Consider the following 23,692-nt stretch of genomic DNA (forward strand, 5'->3'; position numbering starts at 1 on the left):
ATCTGTGTTTTTTTTTCTTGAGTTTTCTAAATTATATTTGAAGGTTGAAGCAAAAATTATAACATTATTTGACATGGTTTTCAATGTATATGCAGGAAATATTTAAGACATTATAAATGAGGGAGGGTAAAGGACTTAAAGAGAGTTAAGATGGGGTGATCGGTTAGCTTATTTGGTTAGACAGTGGTGCTAATAACACCAAGGTTGCTGGTTTGATCCCCGCATGGGCCACTGTGAGCTGCACCCTCCTTAAAAAGAAAAAAAGGCATGACCTACCTATACATTATCTCCAAGAAACTTACTTCAAATATATGATATAGGTAGGTGGAAAATACAAGGATGGAAAAATCCTGAAGGTGTGTGCTACAAATAACACAGCTGCAAAATATGCAAAGCAAAAACACAATGGAACTGAAAGGAGACACAGAGAAACCCACAATTACAGTTGGAGACTTCAACACTCCTCATTCAACAATTGATAGAACTACACAGATAACCAGCAACGATACAGAAGAACTCAACATTACCATCAACCAACAGGATGAAATAGACACAAAACACTCACTGTAAAATAGCAGAATACTTACTCTTAGTAAGCACACACAAAACATTTCCTAAGACAGACCACATTCTGGCCCATAAAACAAACCTCAACAATTACAAAAAACCAAGATCATATAGAATGTGTTCTTTGACTATAACAGAATCAAACTAGAAATCAATAACAGAAACACAACAAGAAAATCTCCAAACACTAGAAAATTAAACAAACTGCTAAATATTCTATGGGCCAAAGAGAAACATTTACAGCATTATATGCTTACATTAGCAGAGGCAATAACCTAAGTTCTCATCTTAAGAAACTAGAGAAAGAAGAGCCATAGAAACCCAAAAGAAACAGAAAGAAAGGTATTATAAAGAGAAGGGCAGGAGGTACCTTTCTGCTCCCGCAGAGCCCTTCACAAGTCTCTCTCTGTATGACGCGGTCACCGACACAGAGAGTGGCTGTGAGAACTGAGTGGGACCACAGGTGCGGAGCGCATGCGCCCGGCACCACCTGGGTGCCACACAGCAGATGTTAGTCGAAAAAAGTTGAAAAACACCTAAGTGCCCAACAGTGTATCAGCACTGGAGAAGATGCCAGCCTCAGCTGCCACACAGGAAAGAATAGTTTACAAAAATCCATCTGAGCGCTACATGAAAGACTGTCTAGAATTTCAAGATAGTGGAATTGGACAGAATGCTGCAGAATTCAAACTGCTGCTTATTTCAGCCCTGAGGGACCTGTCTGGAGAGGTTGATGCTGCCTTACCCCTGGACATCCTAACCTGTAAAGAAAAGACCTTGTCAGCCTTCTTGAGAACACAGCAGTGGTCTTGTCACATTGCAGAGCTCTGTGATCCTGTTACGGTCCTTTACAGGCAAGAAATGTGCTTTCAGAGAGACCTATGTTTCTCCATTTCTCCTCGCATTATCTGCTAGCAATCATAAGGAACTTGTATTGGATTGAAGTCTTCAATTTCAGAAACATTCCTCCACTCTCAAAAGTACTTCTTGATGCAGCATAATGTTTGAAGACTGAAGCATGCTAAAAACTCTTGTTGATAGAATTTAAGGGAGCTGAAGATGTTCCCAGTAATTTCCAGCCGTCATCTTCGGTGGGGTGGGCTTCAAAAGATAATCTGCCTGAACCAACCAGAGCTAAGCAGGCAGCACTTTCAGCATATGCACATTAGAGCGGGAGACTGGGCTGAAGTCAGCAGGGCCTTCACACAGAGAGATGTGGTTACCTTCTCAGAATTAACAGGGGACGTCAATCCTTTGCATTTAAATGAAGATTTTGCAAAACACACCAAATTTGGAAAGACAACTATACATGGAGTTTTGACCAATGGACTTATTTCAGCTCTCCTCAGTACTAAAATGCCAGAGCCAAGCTGTGTATTTCTTATCCAGGAAATTAACTTTCAGCCACTTCATATGTTGGAGAAGTTTTAGCTTCAGCAGAAGTACAAAAGCTGAAGCGGTTCATTGATATAATTGCACTGTCATGTTTTGTAATAGAAAGTAAAAAGACTGTTGGGGGAAATACAAGATAGCGGAGCAGATAAATGCTGTGCTTCCCTCACCCAGTGAACACATCAAAACTACAACTAAATTACAAAACAATCAACCTGGAGAACCATCTGAAGTCTAGCTGAACAGAAGTTTTATAACTAAGGATATAAAGAAGCCATGTGAAGACTGGTAAGAGGGGCGCAGACACGAAACGGGCTGGTCCCACATCCACATGTGCTAGTTGAGAACCAGGAGAGATATCTCGGTCACACGGAGGAGGGAGGGAACCAAGGCCCCCACACTGTACTGGTGCTGGGAAGAGGAGCACCCACAATTTCTGGCTGTGAAAAACAGTGGGGATTCCAGCCATCTGGATGGGACGGAAGGCTGTGGGAAACCCAGATGTCCTCTTAAAGAGGCGATGTAGGCACTCACTCTGGGCTCTGGCAGAGGGACAGTGACTCTGGGGGCATTGGAGATATACAGTAAGAGACTGAGCTCTGTAACTTCCAGGCGAGGACTGGAGGGACAGTCCCCATTTGTGCCATGTGGGGCCCTCCTCCCCTGCAACTAGCAGGCGGGCACCATCTTTCCCATGTTGAGCCTGCCTCTACAGGCCAAATCTAAACCTGAAAGGCCTGTGAGCTCTGCTGCTCCACCCTGCTGACTCACTGAGACCCTGCCCCAACTTGCAATACCACAGAAGGCTTTATCAACAGTGACCCTTACGGGAGCTGGCAGGTGGCAGCAGGCCTCAGGGTATCCTGGCTTTTTGTGGTGCTACCCCAGTCCCGTACTGGTGGCAGTCCTCGGTTTGTAACGTGGCATCTCCCTTGTGCCTCCAGGAATAGAACGGGCAGCAACCAACTGAGGATTGCTCTGTAGCTCCTACCAGGTAGCCCCCAGCTGGTCACAGGCAGTGGCTGACCTGGGCCTGCACTGGAGCCCCTCCCAAGAGGCCGCAGAGCCAACATACTTGCAGGTTGGCTTTATACCACAGCAGAGCACCATCCAATTAGCCCCACAAGTGGCACACACAAAGGGCAGTCTCAACAGGCACCAGAGCCTGCCGAGGCTAATCCCACTCAGTGGCGTAAGCCCCACATAAGCTGTGGATATGGCCAAACACCACAGCCAGTCAGCCTGAGGGTCAATACCACCCACAGATATGCCAACAGCAATCAAGGCTCAACTATAACAGGAGGGCTCACACAACCCACACAGGGAAACTCCTGGAGCACCCAGTTCAGGGGACCAGGGAGACTGTGCCAGGGCCCCACAGAGTACCTACTACATAAGGCCACCTGGCAAGACTGGGAAACATAGCAGCCCTACCTAACACACAGAAACAAACACAGAGAGGTAGCCAATGAGGAAACAAAGAAATACGTCCCAAACGAAAGAACTGGAGAAAAGTCCAGAAAAAGAACTAAATGAAATGGAGGCAGCAACTTACCAGAAACAGAATTCAAAACAATGATTTTAAGCCAAGGAACTTAGTGAAAACCTCAACAAAGAGATAGCAAGCATATAATAGGACATAGAAACCATAAAAAAGAACCAGTCAGAAGTGAAGAATACAATAACTGAAATGAAGAATGCACTGGAAGGAATCACCAGCAAACTAGATGAAGCAGAGAATCGAATTAGCGATGTGGACGACAAGGTAGCATTAACACCTAATTGCAATAGCAAAAAGAAAAAAGAATCCAGAAAAAATGAGGATAGTTTAAGAGACCTCTGGGACAACATCCAGTGTAACAACATTCCCATCATAGGGTACCAGAAGGAGAGAGAGAAAGCAAAAGAATGAGAACCTAACTGAAGAAATAATGACTGAAAACTTCCCTAACCTGATGAAGGAAACAGATACCATGTTTCCCTGAAAATAAGAGACCTAGCCGGACAATCAGCTCTAATGCGTCTTTTGAAGCAAAAATTAATATAAGACCCGGGCTTATATTATATTATGTTACATAAGACCTGGTCTTATATTACAGTAAAATAAGACTGGGTCTTATATTAATTTTCGCTCCAAAAGATGCATTAGAGCTGATTGTCTGTCTTGGTCTTATTTTCGGGGAAACATGGTATGCAAGTCCAGGAAGCACAGAGTCCCAAACAAGATGAATCCAAAGAAGCCCACACCAAAACACATTAGAATTAAAATGCCAGAGGTTAAAGACAAAGACATAATCTTAAAAGTAGCAACAGAAAAAGTTACCGTTTCCCCCAAAATACGACATAACCAGAAAAATAAGCCCTAGCATGATTTTTCAGGATGACATCCCCTGAACATAAGCCCTAATACGTCTTTTGGGCAAACCTTAATATGAGACACAGTCTTATTTTCAGGGAAACACGGTAGCTATGTACAAGGGATCTCCATAAAGTGTCAGCTGGTTTTTCAACAGAAACTTTGCAGGCAGAAGGGATTGGCAGGAAATATTCAAAGTGATGAAAAGAAAGGACCTACAACCAAGATTATTCTACACAGCAAGACTATCAGTTAGAACTGAGAAAGACATAAAGAGTTTCCCAAACATGAAAAAAAATGAAAGGAGTTCATCACCATTAAACCAGCATTATAAGAAATGTTAAAGGAACTTCTTTAAGAAGAAAAAGAAAAAATATCATTGGAAACATGAATAATAAAATGGCAATAACTACATACCTATCAATCATTACTTTCAATATAAATGGATTAAATACTCCAATCAAAAGATCTACAGTGGCTGAATGGATAAGAATATATGACACAACCCATGCATATGGCTGCCTACAACAGAACCACTTCAGATCGAAAGACACACATAGACTAAAAGGGATGGGAAAGAGATATTCTATGCAAATAGAAACAAACCAACAAAAAGCTGTAGCAGCAATATTTATATCCGACAAAATAGACTTTAAAACAAAAGCTATAACAAGAGACAAAGAAGGATATTTCATGATGATAAAGGGATAAATCCAAAGAGACCACATAACCCTTGTAAACATTTATTTATGCACCCAATGTAGGAGTACCTAAATATGTAAAACAAATATTGACAGATATTTGAGAGTAATAAGTAATAGTAATAGTAGGGGACTTGAACACCGCATTGACGTCAGACAGATCTTCCAGACAGAATATCAACAAGGAAACAATGGCCCTAAACGACACACTAGAGCAGATGAATTTAATTGATATTTTTAGAACATTTCACCCTAAAGCAGCAGAATATACGTTCTTTTCAAGCGCACATGGAACATTTTCCAGGACAGACAATATGTTAGATCACTAACAAGTCTCAATAAATTTAAGAACATTGAAATTATATCAAGCATCTTCTCCGATCACAATGGTATGAAACTGAAAACAATTACAAAAAGAAAACTAAACAACACACAAACACGTGGATAGTAAATAACATGCTAATAAACAATGAATGGATTATCAAGGAGATCAAGGAAGAAATCAAAAGATACATTGAGACAAATGATAAAAATACAATGATCCTAAATCTAGGGGGCACAGCCAAAGCAGTGCTAAGAGGGAAATTCACAGCAACACAGGCCTACCTCAAAAAGAATAATCTCAAATAAACAATCTAACCTTACACCTAAAGGAAATAGAAAAAGAAAAACAAAGACCAAATAGAATAGAAAGTCAATAATAAATATCAGAGGGAAAATAAACAAAATAGAGTAAAAAAATACAAAACATCAATGAAACTGAGAGCTAGTTCTTTGAAAACTTAAAGAAAATTAATAAACCTTTAGCCAGACTCATCAAGAGAGTGGGCCCCCCAAAAAACATAAAAGTGGAAATGAAAGAGAAGTAACAACTGATATCACAGAAATATAAAGGACTATAAGAAAATAATATGAACAATTATATGCCAACACATTGGACAACCTGGAAGAAATGGATAAATTCCTAGAAACATACAATCTTTCAAGATGGAATCAAGAAGAAAAAGAAAATCTGAACATACTGATAACTACTAAATTAAATCAGTGATCAAAAATCTCCCAGCAAATAAAAGTCCTGGGTCAGATAGCTATACAGATAAATTTTACCAAACATTCAAAGAAGAATTAACATCTATCATTTCAAATTATTCCAAAAAAAAAAAAAAAATGAAGAGGAGAAAAGGCTTCTATGCTCATTTTACAAGGCCAGCATTACCTTGATTCTAAAACCAGACAAAGACACTACAAAAAAAAAAAAAAGATAGGTCAATATCCCTGATGAACATGATGCAAATATCAACAACAAAATATCAGTAAACCGAATTCAGCAATACATTACAAAGATTATGACTATGATCAAGTGGGATTTATTCCTGGGATGCAACATTGGTTCAATATCTGCAAATCAATTAACCTGATATACCACATCAACAAAATGAAAACTAAAAATCATATGGTCGTATCAATAGATGCAGAAAAAGAAGTTGACAAAATCCAGCATCCATTTATGATAAAAATCTCTGTAAAATGGGAACAGAGGGAACATATATACGTCAGCATATTAAAGGCCATATATGACAGAGCCACAGCTAACATCATACTCACTGGTGAAAAGCTAAAAGCATTTTCCGTAAGACGTGGGACAAAATAAGGATGTCCACACTCACCATTTTCATTTAACATCATATTAAAAGTCCTAGCCACAGCAATCACACAAGAAAAAGAAATAAAAGGCATCCAAATTGGAAAGAAAGAAAATTGTCATTATTTGCAGATGACATGATACTAAATATAGAGAATCCTACAGAATCCACCAAAAAAACTATTAGAACTGATAAATGAGTTCAGTAAAGTACCATGATATAAAATTAATATTCAGAAATCAGCTTCATTTTTTTGCATTGATAATGTACTATCAGAAAGAGAAATTAAGAAAACAATCCCATTTACAATTGCTTAAAACAAATGCCTAGGAATAAATTTAACCAAGGAGGTAAAAGACCTGTACTTAGCAAACCATAAGACATTGAAGAAAGAAAGTGAAGGAGACACAAAAAAACCGGAAGGATAAATACTGTTGCTCATGGATAGGAAGAATGTTGTTAAATTGTCCGTAGTACCCAAAGCAATCTATAGATTCAATGCAATCCCTATCAAAACACCAGTGGCATTCTTTACAGAACTAGGACACATTATCGTAAAATTTTTATAAAACCACAAAAGACCCCAAATAGCCAAAGCAATTTCGAGAAAGAACAAAGATGGAGGTATCACACAACCTGATATCAAACTAACTACAAGGCTGTAGTAATCAAAACAGCATGGCACTGGCATAAAAATATGCACACAGAACAATGGAGCAGAATAGAGAACCCAGAAATAAATCAACGCCTATCTGGTCAACTAATCTATGACAAAAGAGGCAAGAAGATACACTGGGATAAAGACAGTCTCTTCAAGACATGATGCTGGGAAAACTGGATAGACACATGCAAAAGAATAAAACTGGATCACTTTCTTACACCATACACAAAAATAAACTTAAAATGGATGAAAGACTTAAATGTAAAACTCGAAAGCATAAAACTCCTAGAAGAAAACATAGGCAGCAAACTCTCTCATATTGCTCTTAGCAATATTTTTCCTAATATAGCTCCTCAGGCAAGGGAAACAAAAGAAAAAATAAACCAATGGGACCATATCAAACTAAAAAGGTTTTGCACAGCAAAGGAAACCATCAACAAAATGAAAAGACATTATATTGAATGGGAGAAGATACTCGCCAATGATACATCTGTAGGGGGTTAATATCCAAAATACATAAGTGTAGGAAAGATGTCGAAGACAATGTGCCTTCATTGGTTGATGTGAGCTTTTGTCTGTTAGCTTTTATCTGTTCCTGTATGTGAGGAGATTTCTGTACTGTGATCAGGGGTTGAGTAAATTCCCCCTTTGGTCTCATCCTCCCAAGCAGGGGAGACATGAGATGATGTTTTCTGTGTGGTCTCATTTTCTCAAGCAGGGGAGCTATGAGATGATGTTTGTTGTTCTGTCCGTGTTGTGAGGTGATGGTTAGCTTAGGGTTAAAGACATTCTTGATCAGGGGTTGAGAGAGTTCCCTCTTTGTTCTTCCGTCTGTTTCACCCATATCAGCAGAGGAAGTAAAGAAGTAGCTAAGTTATATCAGGACGACGTGACAGGCACGTTGCCAGGTTTTGGAAGAACTTGGGCTGAAGGTCCCAAGCAAGAACAGTAGATATTGCTTGTCCAGATGAATTGGCCCTTTGGCCGGATGGGCAGCGTTCATATCAGTAACTGCCAGACCCTACCGGAACTGGCCATTCCCGGAGAGGGAGGCAGGAACAAGAAACTTGGCTCTGGGGTGCATCTAAAGAGATATATAAAACAGACCTCAGGTGGAATGATTGATTGATTGCTGTTTCAAGAAATTACTATTCAGAAGATTTGCTGTTTCAGGACTGCTTTTCAGGATTGGATTGTTTCAGAGTAAGAGATCAGATCTTGCCTCAATGAACAGTAGAGAGACTTCTTTTGTTGGTAAATTGTCATCATTCTAGCATCTTTGGGAACCTGTATGCAGCTTGCAGCTTGCAGTATCAGACATCCTAACATCTAACAACAACAACAACAACGCCAACAACAGCAACAATCTTCAGATTGCTAACACCTTGAAAATTTATATGCAGCTTGCAGCTTATAGCATCAGAAGACGCCTGGACTTCTAACAACAACAATGACAACAACAACATTCTTGGGAACTAGCACGCAGCGGTGTGGGAGACGCCTGAGTTTCTCTCAGCTACAGACCTGGCAGGTTTTGATTTATGACTTTTCCAGTGTTGTTCTCCCCCAGTTTGGTGAGCTTTTTGACATCTACTGTAATAGTTACTATCCTATAGAGCTTATTACTGTTTTTGGATACTCCTTACTGATGTTAGTTGTGTATTTAGCCAAGTGATTTTTGATCAATAGTAAACATATGTTGGGATCTCTTAAACTTGTATGTATGTGTAGTCCTTTGACATGACATTGTTATCAATGTATATAATTTAGTCTTAATCACCTTTACTTTCTGTCATTGGCACATTCTATTAATTGACCTTGTCTTTTGCTATTGCATATTGCTACATAAATTGATTAGATATTGCTAAATAAATTAATTAGCCCCAATCTAGTGTGTGTGTTCCTCCTCTTTCTTTTCCTCCGCTCGTCATTACAATAAGGAATTCACCCAACTTAACACCAACAAAATCAATCTGATTAAAAAATGGGCAGAGGACCTGAGTAGACATTTCGCCAAACAGGATATGCAGATGGCCAACAGACATATGAAAAGATGCTCAACATCACTAATCATCAGGGAATTGTAAATTGAAACAACAGTAAGATACCACCTCACACCTGTCAGGATGGCCATCATCAATACATCAACAACAAGTGTTGGCGAGGATGTAGAGAAAAGTGAACCCTTGTGCACTGTTGGTGGGATTGTAAATCGGTGCAGCCACAATGGAAAACAGCATGGAGGTTCCTCAAAAAATTAAAAATAGATTTAGCATATGACCCAGCAATTCCACTTTGGGTATTTACCTGAAGAAACACATAACACTACTTTGAAAAGATATATTCACCCCTATGTTCATTGCAGCACTATTTACAATAGCCAAGATACGGAAGCACCCTAGGTGTCCATTGATAGATGGATGGATAAAGGAAATGTGGTACAAATATACAACAGAATATTATTCACTCATAAAAATCAATGCAATCTTGCCATTTGTGACAATATGGATGGACCTAGAGAGTACTATGCTATGTGAAGGAAGTAGAACTGAGAAAGACAAATGCCATACAATTTCACTTATATGTGGAATCTAAAGAACAAAATAAATGAACAAACAAAACAGAAATAAAGTCCCAGATACAGAGAACATTTTGATGGTTGCCAGATGGGAGTAGGGTGGGGGATGGGTGAAAAGGGGGATGGGATTAAGAAGTACAAATTAGTAGTTACAAAATAGTCACAGGGATATAAAGTGCAGCCTAGGAAATATAGTCAATAATACTGTAACAACTGTGTATGGTGTCTAGAATTATTATACGGGTGATCACTACAATCTAACTACAACCCAAGTATGAGGACCTTTAAACTCATATTGTTTTGAGATTAGAACATGTGAAATTTTAATTGAACGATTCTCATATTATTAAATGTCATTAACTTCAGAAGCTGTTTAGGAAGCCACTTTGGTTTTGAGGGAGGAAAAAGTGAACCTTTCATGTTCAAATTAAGCCTGACTTTACTGTATAAAAAGCATTTACATAAGAAGAGGTAGCCTACCCTTGATCTTGACTACCTTTTTAGTATTAATCTACCTTTATTGTGATATAATTCACATACCATGAAATTGAGCCTTTTGAAGTGTACAATTCAGTGGTTTTTAGTATAGTCACAAAGTTGTGCAAACAACACCAGAATATTTTCATCACCTCAAAAAAGAAATCCCATAGCTATTAGCAGTCACTGCCCAATCTGTCCTTCCCCCAGCCCCTGGCAACCACTGACCTACTTCCTGTCTCTATGAGTTTACTTATTCTGAAAGTTTCATATAAATGGAATCATACAATGTGTGGCCTTTGGTCTGGCTTTTTTCACCTAGAATAATGTTGTCAAGATTCACCCTTTTCCATGTTTTTAAGTTGAACAGAAAACTAAGCAGAGTAGTATGAACCTCTCTAGCCTCAACAACTCCAGCCCATCCACACGTCATGTACTTCATTTTGTATTAGTTGAAATGAAAGCCCAGATGCTACACTGTTTCTGTATAAGTATTTCCATAAGGACATTATAATAGCTACTCTAACTCTGGCTTCCTAATTAGAGTTTTCCTTCTTATTTTAATGGTCCATCTCTACCAAGAATTGAATTTTTCCTTTGCTAGGCATTATTTACTTAAGAAATTCACTGGGTTCATGTACTTGCTCTGCCTAATAAAAGCCCTACAGGGGAAAAAATGAAAATAAAGTCATGAACCAAAATCTCAGAAAAATTTCTTCAGAGGCCAAGATTCAAAGTGATCTAAAATTTGATAAATACCTCAACATTTCTTCTGACAGTCAGAAACACTCACATGGGGGCTGGTTACTATTTTAGCTTTCCAATGTCATCCAGGAGAGGACTAGACGTTATTACAAAGGTGTTTTGCCTCTGTGTTTTTAGCATGCACCAATCACAAACCCAAAAGCACTTCAAGTGCCTAGGTGAAGACTAAAATCAAAGAGAATTTATGAGCCCAACAGACAGAATTTAGGGTTTTCTTAATGTTTGTTTCAGGAAAGGTAGCAAACAAGCAGATATTCACTATAATAAGGCGAGGGGACAAGAGAGAGAAAAGAGAAGAAAGGATAAGCGTGGCAGAAGACTTATTCGAGTTACTCTTACCTTTTTGTGAGCTATCAGGAGGCAATTAGAATGTTCGTGTTCACAAGCAATTTCATAGTCGGGGATCAGCCCCACCAGCTCCTGGACGAAGCGTACCACCTCCTCGTACCAGGGCACGTTGGCCATGGTGAGGCTGCTGGCCGAGCTCTCTCCACAATAGGTAACACCCTGCGCAGACAATACAACAGTTAAAGACAGTTACAGACCTTACTTAATGTCGTAGAGTAAGCGTTTCAAAGCCAGAAAGGCTCCCACAGGTATTCCGATCCAATCCAACCTGCATTTTACAGTGGAGAAAGTGAAATAAAGACGATAAAACTTGCTAATACGAGTAGTTAGTAAAAAAGAGCAATGGAGTCCCCAGGCCAGCGTTCTTCTCACTTACACCAATACTGGTGCCTGGGCACCTGTGTTTTGTGTTATGTCACAATCTATGCTGTCCTGTCACAGTGATATATGTGAACAAATAACATCTTTCCATTCAGATTCATTTGAGCAGTATAACAAATTAATTTTTAAGGGATTATAATCCCCTGGTATAAGAATGCAGGTATAGCTGACACCCCATAAAAATTCACTGAACAATTTCTTCACTGGGAAAATAAGGCAAGCTCCCTTTTTCTAGTACAGTTTAGACTTGAGGTTGGTCAACTTTCTGTGAAGGGCTGGGTGGATCTTGTTGCTATTCTTTATTCCTTAAGGATTTCAGTTTGTAATTATTTTGTATATGGATATTATATATATATATACAAACACATATATACAAAGAATCATGCCAGATAGGAAATACATTTGTGGATATACATACATACATTTCAACACACCTACATGTACATACATGTATCTCACCTCCACAGAAATTCCCGTTCACTACGAACGCAGTGAGATAACTGTGCTTCTGTTTTGAACTCTACCTGACACCCCAGGCATATAAACCCCAAAGGTTTCATAACTAAGTTCTCTATTTGGTAAGGTGCATAATGATAAATGATTAATTTTCTAATAATAAGGTATGTCTTAAATTTGTAGGCTCTTCAAATACCCCAGAATCAAACTTTATTGGCAAATGGTTTGAATATTCTAAACATGTTGCTACTAAGTAGGGAATAACTGAAATAAAAAACGTGCACTCTCTGTCTCTCTCTCATCCTCTCTATCTCACACACAGACACACATATGCATACACATTATTAAAGGGGAGCAGAATGACATTAAATAAAAAACCCACAAATGAGCACTGCAGAGGGACCCCTGACCCTACAGATGGCAGAGCTAGGACTTGGCCTAAAACTCATGAGCTCTGCAAAACGCTCTACTCCAGATGGCTGTTCAAAAACATTGCTGGTTGTGCTTTCTAATCCCCTCATCTTCCCCCTCCCCCTCCTGTCTAGCAACCTTCAGTTTTTCCTCTCTGTCTCTGAGACTGTTTCTGATTAGTTCATTCATTTATTCTTTTCTTTTACACCTGAAACTACTAAATAAATAAAACAAACATTGCTGGTATCCTAAACTGAGAAGACCTTTGCTGAACATAAACCATAGGCAACCTAGCTTAATTACAATAAACAAGAGAATCTTCGTTACTAGCCCAATGATTTATAGAATTCATTAAACTGAGTCTGAGTTTTAGGTGAATTAGAAAAGCAAACAATACAATAGTTTAAAAAATCTTAAAGAAGGCATGGATGCAAAATTGTGCTAAACGTACCTACATGAATAAAAACCACGAAAATTATTTACTGGTAGGTCAAATTAGTCATAAAAATGAACTTTGTGTCAATTTAAATACTGTTTATGATGTATGAATTATATGAACAGCCACACATATAATAGTTAATTCAAAGGAATTTATTTTCAGTATTTAAAAAGTTTACCGAAACAGAGGTTTTAGACAAGATCTTATATTTATGACAATGGCTTTGGAAAATATTTTAGTATTTCTTATTCAGCAATAATAAATCATTAATCATAAGGAGAAATTTGGTTTAGAAGTGAAATTAAAGAATGAATGCCACAGTTTATCACTGTGCCTTCACATAATACTTGTCCATACACTTGCACGATGCGTTACAGCACTTCACAAAGCACTTTCACCTCAGAGTTCTCATTTTAGCCAAACAAAATCCTCCGAGGTGGGCCAGCCAGAGCCCAAGACCTTCACCATGACAGAATGCTGGGGGCAAAACCAGTTGCAGTGAATTCATTCCGGAAAAGAGGCATTTTGGAGAACCCCTGAGCCCTCCCCCAGCTTGCCTCTGGTGCCTCGCTGTCTGGAGCGGTCTTCTCTGCTGCGGTTGCTTCACTTCACCCTGCACTCAGTCTACTGATGACCACCTGCTTCATTCCTGAGCACACTTGACCTTGCATTGTTTAAAAACACTTCATTTTCCCTCACATTGGGGCTATCTGACACGGTCTCATCCCACCACCAACCCCCCCACCTGCCCAATTTATCACCTGCACCAAGTTCTTCCCTCACAACTTTGAAAAAAACACAACCTCAAGAAAACAGATGGGGATAATGTGGCAACTGAAATGCAGCCACTCGATCTAGAATCTACAGGTTGACAAATGACAAGCAGACCCAAAGAAAGTTCCGAAGAACAGACCATCGGGTTGGCAGTGAAAAGCATACCCTACACCATTACCCTGGTGCCTTGCTGACAGCTCTCTGCTCTAGAAGACAGGGCCATAAGGTCTCTTTTTACTGGCTGTTTGAAAAGTTTACCTGGGGCTTTGAGGTCTATGAGCAGAGCAGGATTTTGGCAGCTTGATATTCTAATTACACTGACTACGTGTCAAAAGACTTCTGATACTGTTTTTGTCCCCTGTAGTTCAATGACAAAAGAAATGTCTTTACAACTTTTTGCAGCGATATGCTCAAAACATGTATCTCCTATACCCTAAAAATGCTTCCAGACCCACCCTCCTCCAGCAAAAAAACCCAACCAGCTCAATCTCAGCAAGGCTTCGAGGCATTCTTACTGGACCGCCCCACTCAGCATCCAGTCTTTACCTGGCCAATGTGCCCATCGTCTCTTTAATCTCCAGTCAGGAACTCTGACCACATCTGACCCCAATATCATCATCATGTCTTGTGTGAATCTCCTACCAGGTAACTGATTAATGTGTGAAAATTCTGAGCTCTTGAAGGGAGGGGGTGCACCTGTTCCTCTCTGTACCCCCAACCAATCTATGCCAAGTGACCTAAAGAACAAGTAGCAAATTCTTCTATGATGATAAACCCAGAATACTTTTCTGATCTAATAAAAAATTTCCACAGCAAAGGAAACCATCAATAAAACAAAAAGGGATCCTAGTGAATGGGAGAAGATATTTGCCAATGATATATCCGATAAGGGGTTAATATTCAAAATTTATAAAAAACTCACTCAACTCAACTCCAAAAAAACAAACAACCCAATTAAAAAATGGGCAGAGGATATGAAGAGACATTTTTCTAAAGAGGACATGCAGATGGCAAACAGACGTATGAAAAAATGCTCCACCTCACTAATCATTAGAGAAATGCAAATAAAACCACAATGAGACACCATCTCACCCCAGACAAAATGGCTATTATCAACAAATCAACAAACAACAAGTGTTGGCGCGGATGTGGAGAAAAGGGAACGCTTATGCACTGTTGGTGGGATTGCAGTTTGGTGCAGCCACTATGGAAAACAGTATGGAGGTATCTCAAAAATCTGAAAATAGAACTACCTTATGACCCAGCAATTCCACTCCTAGGTATTTACCCAGAGAAATCCAAAACTCTAATTAGAAAATATTTATGCACCCCTATGTTTACAGCGGCACTATACACAATAGCCAAGACACGGAAAGAACCGAAATGCCCATCGGTAGATGACTGGATTAAGAAACTGTGGTACATTTATACAATGGAGTATTATGCAGCCATAAAGAAGAAAAGAAATCTTACCACTTGCAATAATATGGATGGACATAGAGAGCATTATGCTAAGTGAAATGTCAGACAGAGAAAGGCAAATACCACATGATCTCACTTATATGTGGAATCTAAAGAAAAGAATAAATGAACTAATCAGAAACAATCTCAGAGACATAGAGGAAAAACTGAGGGTTGCTAGATGGGAGGTGGGTGGGGATAAAGGGGAAGATGAGGGGATTAGAAAGCACAACCGGTAACCACAAGATTGTCATGGGGATACAAAAGTCAATTTGGGGAATGTAATCAATAATGTTGTAAAGATTTTGTAGGGTATCCGATGGACACTTGTCTCGTTAGGGAGACCACCTCAGGGACGATGTAGATGCCTGATCACTGCACTGTATACCTGAAGCTGAACAATAATGAGTGTCAACTATAATTTTATATATATATATATATATATATATATATATATATATATATATATAATATATATATGTATATAGTTACAGGAAGCGGAGTACAGCATTAGGAATAGAGACAGTGGAAATGTAATTGCTGTGTGCGATGTCAGAGGGGTAGTAGATGAGGGGAGGAGAATTATCACTGTGTGAGGGCTATAAATGATAAATGTCTAACTATTACATTGTTTTGTATACCTGAAACTAATAAAAAATAAAAATAAAAAAAAATTTCATTCATATTATTCGGGATTTTTCTACTCTCTAACGATCATGAACCACCTAATAAACACTGGTTAGATAGTGCTAGCTACACAAACAATGGGTACTATTCCTTACCTTTGTGTAGAGAGTGAGGCATTGCTAAAACATTTGTTTTACAAGATGCATTCTGCAAGGACTGAGCTCTGTGACAGTTACACGGTCGGACAATTAAGTTCGCAAATTCATCCTAGAATAAGTGCTACATACCTCATCACTGAATATCACTATGGTCACCTTTGAAGTACTCCCCTTGGGAAGCTATGCACTGGCGCCAGCACCTAATCCACCCTTCAAAGCAATTTTGGAACTGTTTTTCTGGAGTGGCCATCAGAGCTGTTGTCGTATTACCCTTGAGGTCCTGAATGTCTTCCTTTCAATATTTCCTTATCTTTGGGTAAAGAAAGAAGTCATTGGGGGCCAGATCAGGTGAGTAGGGAGAGTGTTCCAATACAGTTATTTGATTACTGGCTAAAAACCCCCTCACAGTCCCATGTGAGCTGGCACATTGTCGTGATGCAAGAGCCATGAATTGTTCAGGTCATCTAACTTTTCCACGCAGCCTTTTCAGCACTTTCAAATAGTAAACTTGGTTAACTGTTTGCCCAGTTGGTACAAATTCATAATGAATAATCTCTCTGATATCCAAAAAGGTTAGCGACATCATTTTGACTCTTGATTTGGACTGACGGAACTTTTGTGGTCGTGGAGAATTGGCTGACTTCCATTGTGCATTTTGACACTTGTTTCAGGGTCATTTTGATACACTCATGTTTCATCACCAGTGATAACACAGCCCAAAACATCGTCTTGCCTCTCCCAAAAGGTCTTGGCAAACTTTGACTCTCCTCTGCTTTTGTTCATCGGTGAGCTCCTTCGGAACTATTTTTGCACACAGCTTTCTCATGCCAAGATTTTCAGCGAAGATTTTCCTAATTGTTTCTCTTGGTCTGCTATGCTTCTCATAGTCAGCCGACGATTTTGATGCACAATTCGACAAATTTTTGCAATGTTTTCATCAGTTCTGCTTGTTACTGGCCGCCCTGACCTCTCTTCACCAGTGACGTGTTCTCTCCTCTCAGAAAAACATTTAATTCATTTGTACACTGCCATTTTCTTCATGGCATTATCCCCATAAACTTAGACTAACATGTCCCTGATTTCACTTCCACTCTTACCAAGCTTAACAAGAAATTTAATGTTTGTTCATTCGTTGTTCTAATTCAAGCTCAGACATTCTCGTGACGGCATACAAAACACACAACAATAATGAACGCCACTCAGCAAGACACCGCCACACGTCAACATGAACACAGCTGTGAGACACTGATATACCAAGGTTATGAAACCTTACTGAGCTGTTTGTACAGTGCTGCCTATGTAAGTGCATGGTGGCAAGTTCACGAACTAAATTGTCAGACCTTGTACACTGCTAAGGGTAAGAGAGTCTTAAATCATTTGACAAGAAACAATTACCGAGCAGTAACTATTCTTAAGGTGTGATGCTGGGCAGAGACTACAAAGACAGTATTTCACTGTAAACAGATTGTGCTATGAAAATTTTTCAATGAGGCAGATGCTTGTAACATAAAACACATTTTCACAAACAAGCAAGCCAACAGTGGTAGTTAAGATTCTCAGGCTAGCAAATAAAGGCCAATTTGAGCCTCATGAAGCTAAAATATATGTTAATTTACAGGGATTACAACAGACAAATATTTTACAAGACCAGCAATGAAAGAGGAAATCAAGATAATAAAGAAATGCTTCTATTGATTTAAATAAATGTGCTTACTGGAAAGAGAGCTAAACATTTACTGAATCCAGGCATACATATTACACCACTGAATTACCAAAACAAAGCTATTAAATTGTTGTTATTATTCTAATTTTAATCGTGAGGAAATTTCGGCTCAAGGAAGATAAGTAACCTGTCCCAGGCTCCTTCGGTACCTTCCAGGAATGTATCAAAGCTGTGCTCTTCCCTCTTCCCCCTGAGACTCCAGTGTGTGCGGACTATGAGAGATTCCGGCACCCCAGCCCACCCGCCCCACATACACACATACACACACGAAGGCAATACAGACACAGGATATGAACGGTATGATGTTCGCCGGTGCAGAGCCCCAGGAGTATCACCAGCCGAGGATCAACCTGTACGAGCCATTTCACATCTGCAGAATATTTATGTAACCTTGAGGTACTATTATATTTGAAAGCCAACTCCTTTTGAGGGGTAGGTCCTGGGAGACCTTTCTTTTTACCAAAAGCATAGGTAAGGGACAAGCCTCCAAGTGCCATTCTGTGTCAGTGGGTAAATTTTGTCCTAATTCAGGCTTTCACGGAAGGGCCTAGTCTTCTATTCTTTAAACACAAGTCCTGTCTCAGCCAGGGCTGTGCAGTTCTACCAGGGTGGTCTCTCTTCTTCTAACCCCTAAGGAATCTGCTTACAGACCCAACATACCCGCTCTGCTATCACAAGTATGTTTATCATAACACGTGTGTTTGTTTTGGAGGAATCTGAGGTTATCTTAGCCTGCCATATTGCTAGCTCTCATCAAATGATTGTTGGAAAGGGTTTATTATGATTACTCTTAAAACTCCTCCATTTTAGAAAAATTTTACTTTAATTAATAAGAACAACAAAAAGTTGCCTTTTCAGACATTAAAGAGTTTAGCCCTATTGAACAGGAAGCATGCCTCTCCACTTACTAATTTCATTTCAATCATTTGAATTACAAAAGCAACTCATGCTCACTAAAATAATTCACACAACACAAGAGTATAAAAAAAGTGAAATTAATAAATCTCTCCTTCCTTTTCTACCAAATATTAATAGAACACGGTTACCAATCTGATATATATCCTTCCATACTTCTTATATAAATATATCTAAACATGTAGGTAAAAATGTAATCAAATAATAAATATTAGTTTATTAACTTGTTCTGTTCCTCAGTAGCATACTATATTCTGTAAACACCCCTTTTCTTACTTCAGTTTAAAAGGAAGATACTTCATTAACTCGTTAGACAAAGGAGAGCTGAATTTTACTCAGTACGTGACCCAATCCCCAGTGGCCCAGGTCCTTCCTACGGCGATACTGCAGGTTTTCTGTAAGAGACAAGCTGCTCATCACCATGCTTTCCCCTGATACAACACAAGCTGTTATCTACTACAGCATATTTTATTATTTAAATAAGACATTTATCTTGTGATTAGAATACATATTTCTCCAAGAATTTAAAAATAAAACCCTCAATGTAGCTTTATTACTTTTGTAGACTTTGCCTTGTTCAATAAGACATCCATTTGCCAAATAGCATATCCGTATCAAATTTTTTATCTTCGTGCTTTGACAAGGCGCACCACATGGAGAGAACTTAAAAATATCTGTTGAACGCAGAGATAAAATAGTAAAATGGAAATATTGTTTGAAAGAAATTATGTCATTATTTCATCTCAGATATAGACAGAAGGTTTTATCCATTTCCTAGTTATGTTACTAGTTTGCTCAACTAAAAAATACCCATCAGAGAATTACACTGTTTACACAGTAGCCATCTTTCTTTAAAAATGAATGTTGGTCAATTCTTTTCAGATTGTGAAATATCTCATTCATTATAGAAAACGTGACTGTAAAGGAGGGAAAAAAAGAAGGAAGAGAGGGAGAGAGGGAAGGAAGAAGGAAGGAAAAAGGGAGGAGAGGAGGGAAGAGAGGAAAGGAGGGAAGAGAGAGGAAGAGAAAAGAAAGGAAAAGAAAGGAAAATGAAAAAGGTGACTGTGTGATCCAACCAAGTTGCTTTATAATAGAGGTTTTACTACAACATAATTTGAGGCAGGATTATTTAACAGCTAAATCATAAATTAAAACACACTAATCCCTGATATTGGCAAGGTTTTCTTAAGTCAACACATATATTTCAGATGTAGTTTGTATCTTTGCATCATTAATTAAGAGCAATTTCAAAGAAAAGAGTGTCTTTGACCTGACTAAAGATAAAATATCACACACTCAGACAGCAATATTTCATCTGTTCCTACCTCCCACCCCTCCAGAGTAATACAGAAAGCCAAACTTACTAAAAGACAGCTATAAAACTCTGAAACATCCTCTAATGACAGAGAGTGCATTCAACTACCTAAACAGAAACTGAAGAGTCGAATTTTCAGAGACTGGGTGAATTTTTTGGTCATCTTCTCTCATTTTGTGGACTCTTAGTTGTTTAAGAAAGCCATTTGCCTCTTACCACTCCATAGCTTTAACTTGCATCTCGCGCTGAGGACTTCCAAATCATTACTGCCAGCCTTGCCATATCTGACCTCCAGGCTTATATAACCTATGGTCTATTAGAAACTACTTGGATATTTTAAAAAGTACCTCAAATTTAATGAGGCCAACATAGAACTCATGAAATTACTCCCCAAACTTAACCTCCCTCCCACACTGGTCCTGCCATCTCAGTAACTGTTTCACATCCACACAACTGTTTAAGTCAAAAAACCAGTGCTATTCTCGATTCCTTTTGTTCTTTCACTCCCTACATGTCATCTAGCAACAAATTCTGTTGGTTCTATTTCCAACATTTATTCCAAATGCAGCCACACTTCTCTAACTGTGTTACCAATGACTTCTCCCAAGCCATCACTTCTCTTACTTGGATTAAGCCACTGCTTTGTAACTGGTCTATCTACTTCTACTACCACCCTCTAAAATCCATTCCTGACAGCAGCAAGGTGATATTTTAAAATCAGAAATCAGATCACATGACTCTCTACTTAAAGCCCTTTAATAGGACATATAGCATAGAGAAAAGCTTACCAAAAAACTCAGTATAAAATCCAATTTTCTTATCCTTGCTTGAAAAGCCTAACAAAATCTAGCCCCAGTCCACCTCTCTGATTCATCTGGTGTCACTGCCAACTCCAACCTCCCCACAGAGATCACATAGGACCTCTGTACACCAGCTGTGCCAACTGCCAGGATGCTCTGACCCCAAGCCTTTGCATGTGGTGTTGCTTCTTAGTATTTAGGATCAGTTTTGAAAAAGTCATCTCCTAAGAAAAGCCTTCTTGCTTATGAAATCTAGAATAGCCAACCACAATATCTAGCAAAACAATATATGGATTTACCCTTTGATACATCAATCCACTTACAGGAATCCACGCCAAAGAAACACTGGTAAAAATGACAGACAACCAGACATTACATGCCTCCTGCTGGAAGTATACAATACCACCAATGAAATAATCTTGAAATGCAAACACATACACATACACACACACACACACACACACACACACACACACACGACTGATCAATCTCTTTATCTATTAATAACTCCCAATCCATAGGAAATACAGGGGGTAGAGGAAAACGCAATCAGCAAGATCTAAAAAAAAAAAATATGGGGAACTAGCCAGGATAACCCATTTTCTTCAACAAAATAAATTATAAGGGGGAAAACATATAGAAGAGGAACTAATAGGCTAAAAGAAATTTAAGGGAAAAATAATCAAACTACAATGAATGGTCCTTATTTGGATCTAGTTTCAAAAATACTGTTGAAATAACTGGTCAAGTTTGAAACCTTTTATGTTCTAGTACTTAAAGATTATTGTTAAAGTTGTTAAGTTATGAAAACGGTATTCTGAATAAGTATTTAAAATGAGTGCATATCTTTTAGAGATATACATTGCAACAGTTATGGAGAAATGATATAATATGGGGGTTTGCTTCAAAATAATAGGGTAACAGCAGAGAAATGGGTAGGGATATAGCTGAAATATGAGTTGGTAATTTTTGAAACCGGGTGATGAATGAATGTGGTTCATGAGACCAGTCTCTCTGCTTCTGTAGATGTTTGAAGTTTTCCATAATAAAAGTTTACTTAAAAGCCAATCAATTATTCACTATAACACTATTTTATTTCTCAGCATATTAATGTTACTACAGCTAACCCTCGAACAATACAGGTTTGAACTGCACGGGTCCACTGACAGGTGGATTTTTTTCAGTAAATACTATAAATGTATTTTCTCTTCCTTATGATTTTCTTAATAACATTTTCTTTTCCCTAGCTTGCTTTATTGTAAGAATACAGTACATGATATAAAAATACAGTATGTAACAAAACATACAAAATGTGTGGTAATCAACTGTTTATGTTATTGGTAAGGCCAATAGTAACTTATGTTATCAGTAAGGTCAACAGTAAGTTATTAGTAGTTAATTAAACTTTTGGGAAGTCAAAAGTTATACACAGATTTTCAACTGCACAGGGGGTTGGCGCTCCTAACCCCTCGTTATCCAAGGGTCAACTGTATATAGTTTTTAAAGATTCATTTTCTGTTGATTTCTACCTCTCACTAAACTGTAAGCTTTGTGAGAACAAATGCTTAGTCTTTACTGCTAATATCCCCAATGCCTAGAACAATGCCAGCTTCTTGATTGATATTTCTAAATGAATAAATGAAACATCTGGGACCTCCTGTAGCGTTTTAAAGATTTTTAACTTCACCGTTTTTAATTTCCTACGAAGCATCATGGGAAATGTGCACAGCAGTGGCCGCTGGGGCCTACCTTCACTTCGATGAAGTCAGGGCTTCCTAGGCACACCAACTCAGCATAAGCTTGCAGTTCATCCACATTCCACGCTTTCACTAGAGTCAGTCTGTAGACAGTACGCTGTTGCTAAAACAAAGGAAAAGCCAGCTTTGTTATCCTGGTAGAAGTCACACCTTAGGAAGACTTTCAAATTTCTTCAAACCAGAGAGAACCCAGGTAGAGATGAAATCCAGCATGAACTTCTACACACTGAAGGTCTATTTTGTAGAATGATGAAAAAAAGTGTAACCAAAGTAATAAGATTCCCACAAACCTGTTAAAGGCACAGGTGTCGGCATGTTTCTTTTTTTTCACTCACAATATTTAACAAATTAGGTACCCAAAAGTTTCTTGACAAATATACATTGCATCAGCAATAAGGCAATGACAAAAATTATTGGAGAGTATACGAAAAATAATTACTTGCAAATGATATTTTAGACTGTCAAAAATTAATTCAAATAACCTTCAGGCGTCTAGGTAAGCAATCACTCAAGTTGTTTATGATAAGAATTTCTAATTACTCTTGTCCTCTTTCCTGCTTCCTCATTATTTAATGATCTATTATTGGCAGAACAGGCACATTTATAAACTGTCAATGTTGCTGTTTGTTTACTACATAACCAAAAGAGGTACTGGTTTTCTGAAAAGCAATGAGACAATAGTCCTCAAAGCCTTTAAAAAGTTTATAGCTTTGACTTTGTAGCTACCTATTAGAACCCAAGACAAATTATTAAAAGTTCTAAGACTTGCTCAAACATCTCAGAAGAACATTATTAACGATAGTTTAATATCTAAAGCAATGGTGGGGGCAGGACCTGTGATTTGTCTATAACCAATCGAATATTGCAGAGGTGATCTGAGGCATGCGGTTATGTGTACATGATTACATCCATTCACCGTAGCAAGGTCCCAAGTAATACCCAGGCTGCTAAACCTCAAATTATGCTTTAAGTAGCAAGGCTCAAAAT

The 23,692-nt window shown here is 38.5% G+C and overlaps 1 protein-coding gene and 1 pseudogene across 5 annotated transcripts in view; one reads left to right on the plus strand and one right to left on the minus strand.

Annotated features, from left to right (window-relative positions):
• The window catches only part of LOC109437491 (S-adenosyl-L-methionine-dependent tRNA 4-demethylwyosine synthase TYW1), a 237,210-nt gene that overhangs the window by 22,412 nt on the left and 191,106 nt on the right, over positions 1–23,692 (minus strand). For 4 of the 5 annotated variants that reach the window (XM_074328473.1, XM_074328478.1, XM_074328475.1 and 1 more), the window contains exons 14-15: positions 22,698–22,808; positions 11,480–11,647 (exon numbers count right to left, since the gene is read on the minus strand). In XM_074328473.1, coding sequence (XP_074184574.1) covers positions 11,480–11,647; positions 22,698–22,808 — 279 coding nt within the window. The remainder of the gene's footprint in view (positions 1–11,479; positions 11,648–22,697; positions 22,809–23,692) is intronic. The other variant, XM_074328477.1, reaches the window with a different exon arrangement.
• Positions 1,021–1,510, plus strand: LOC109437499 (ribonuclease P protein subunit p14; annotated as a pseudogene).

The sequence above is a fragment of the Rhinolophus sinicus genome, linkage group LG03 (genome assembly GCF_036562045.2).
Source record: "Rhinolophus sinicus isolate RSC01 linkage group LG03, ASM3656204v1, whole genome shotgun sequence".
NCBI classification, from domain to species: domain Eukaryota; kingdom Metazoa; phylum Chordata; class Mammalia; order Chiroptera; family Rhinolophidae; genus Rhinolophus; species Rhinolophus sinicus.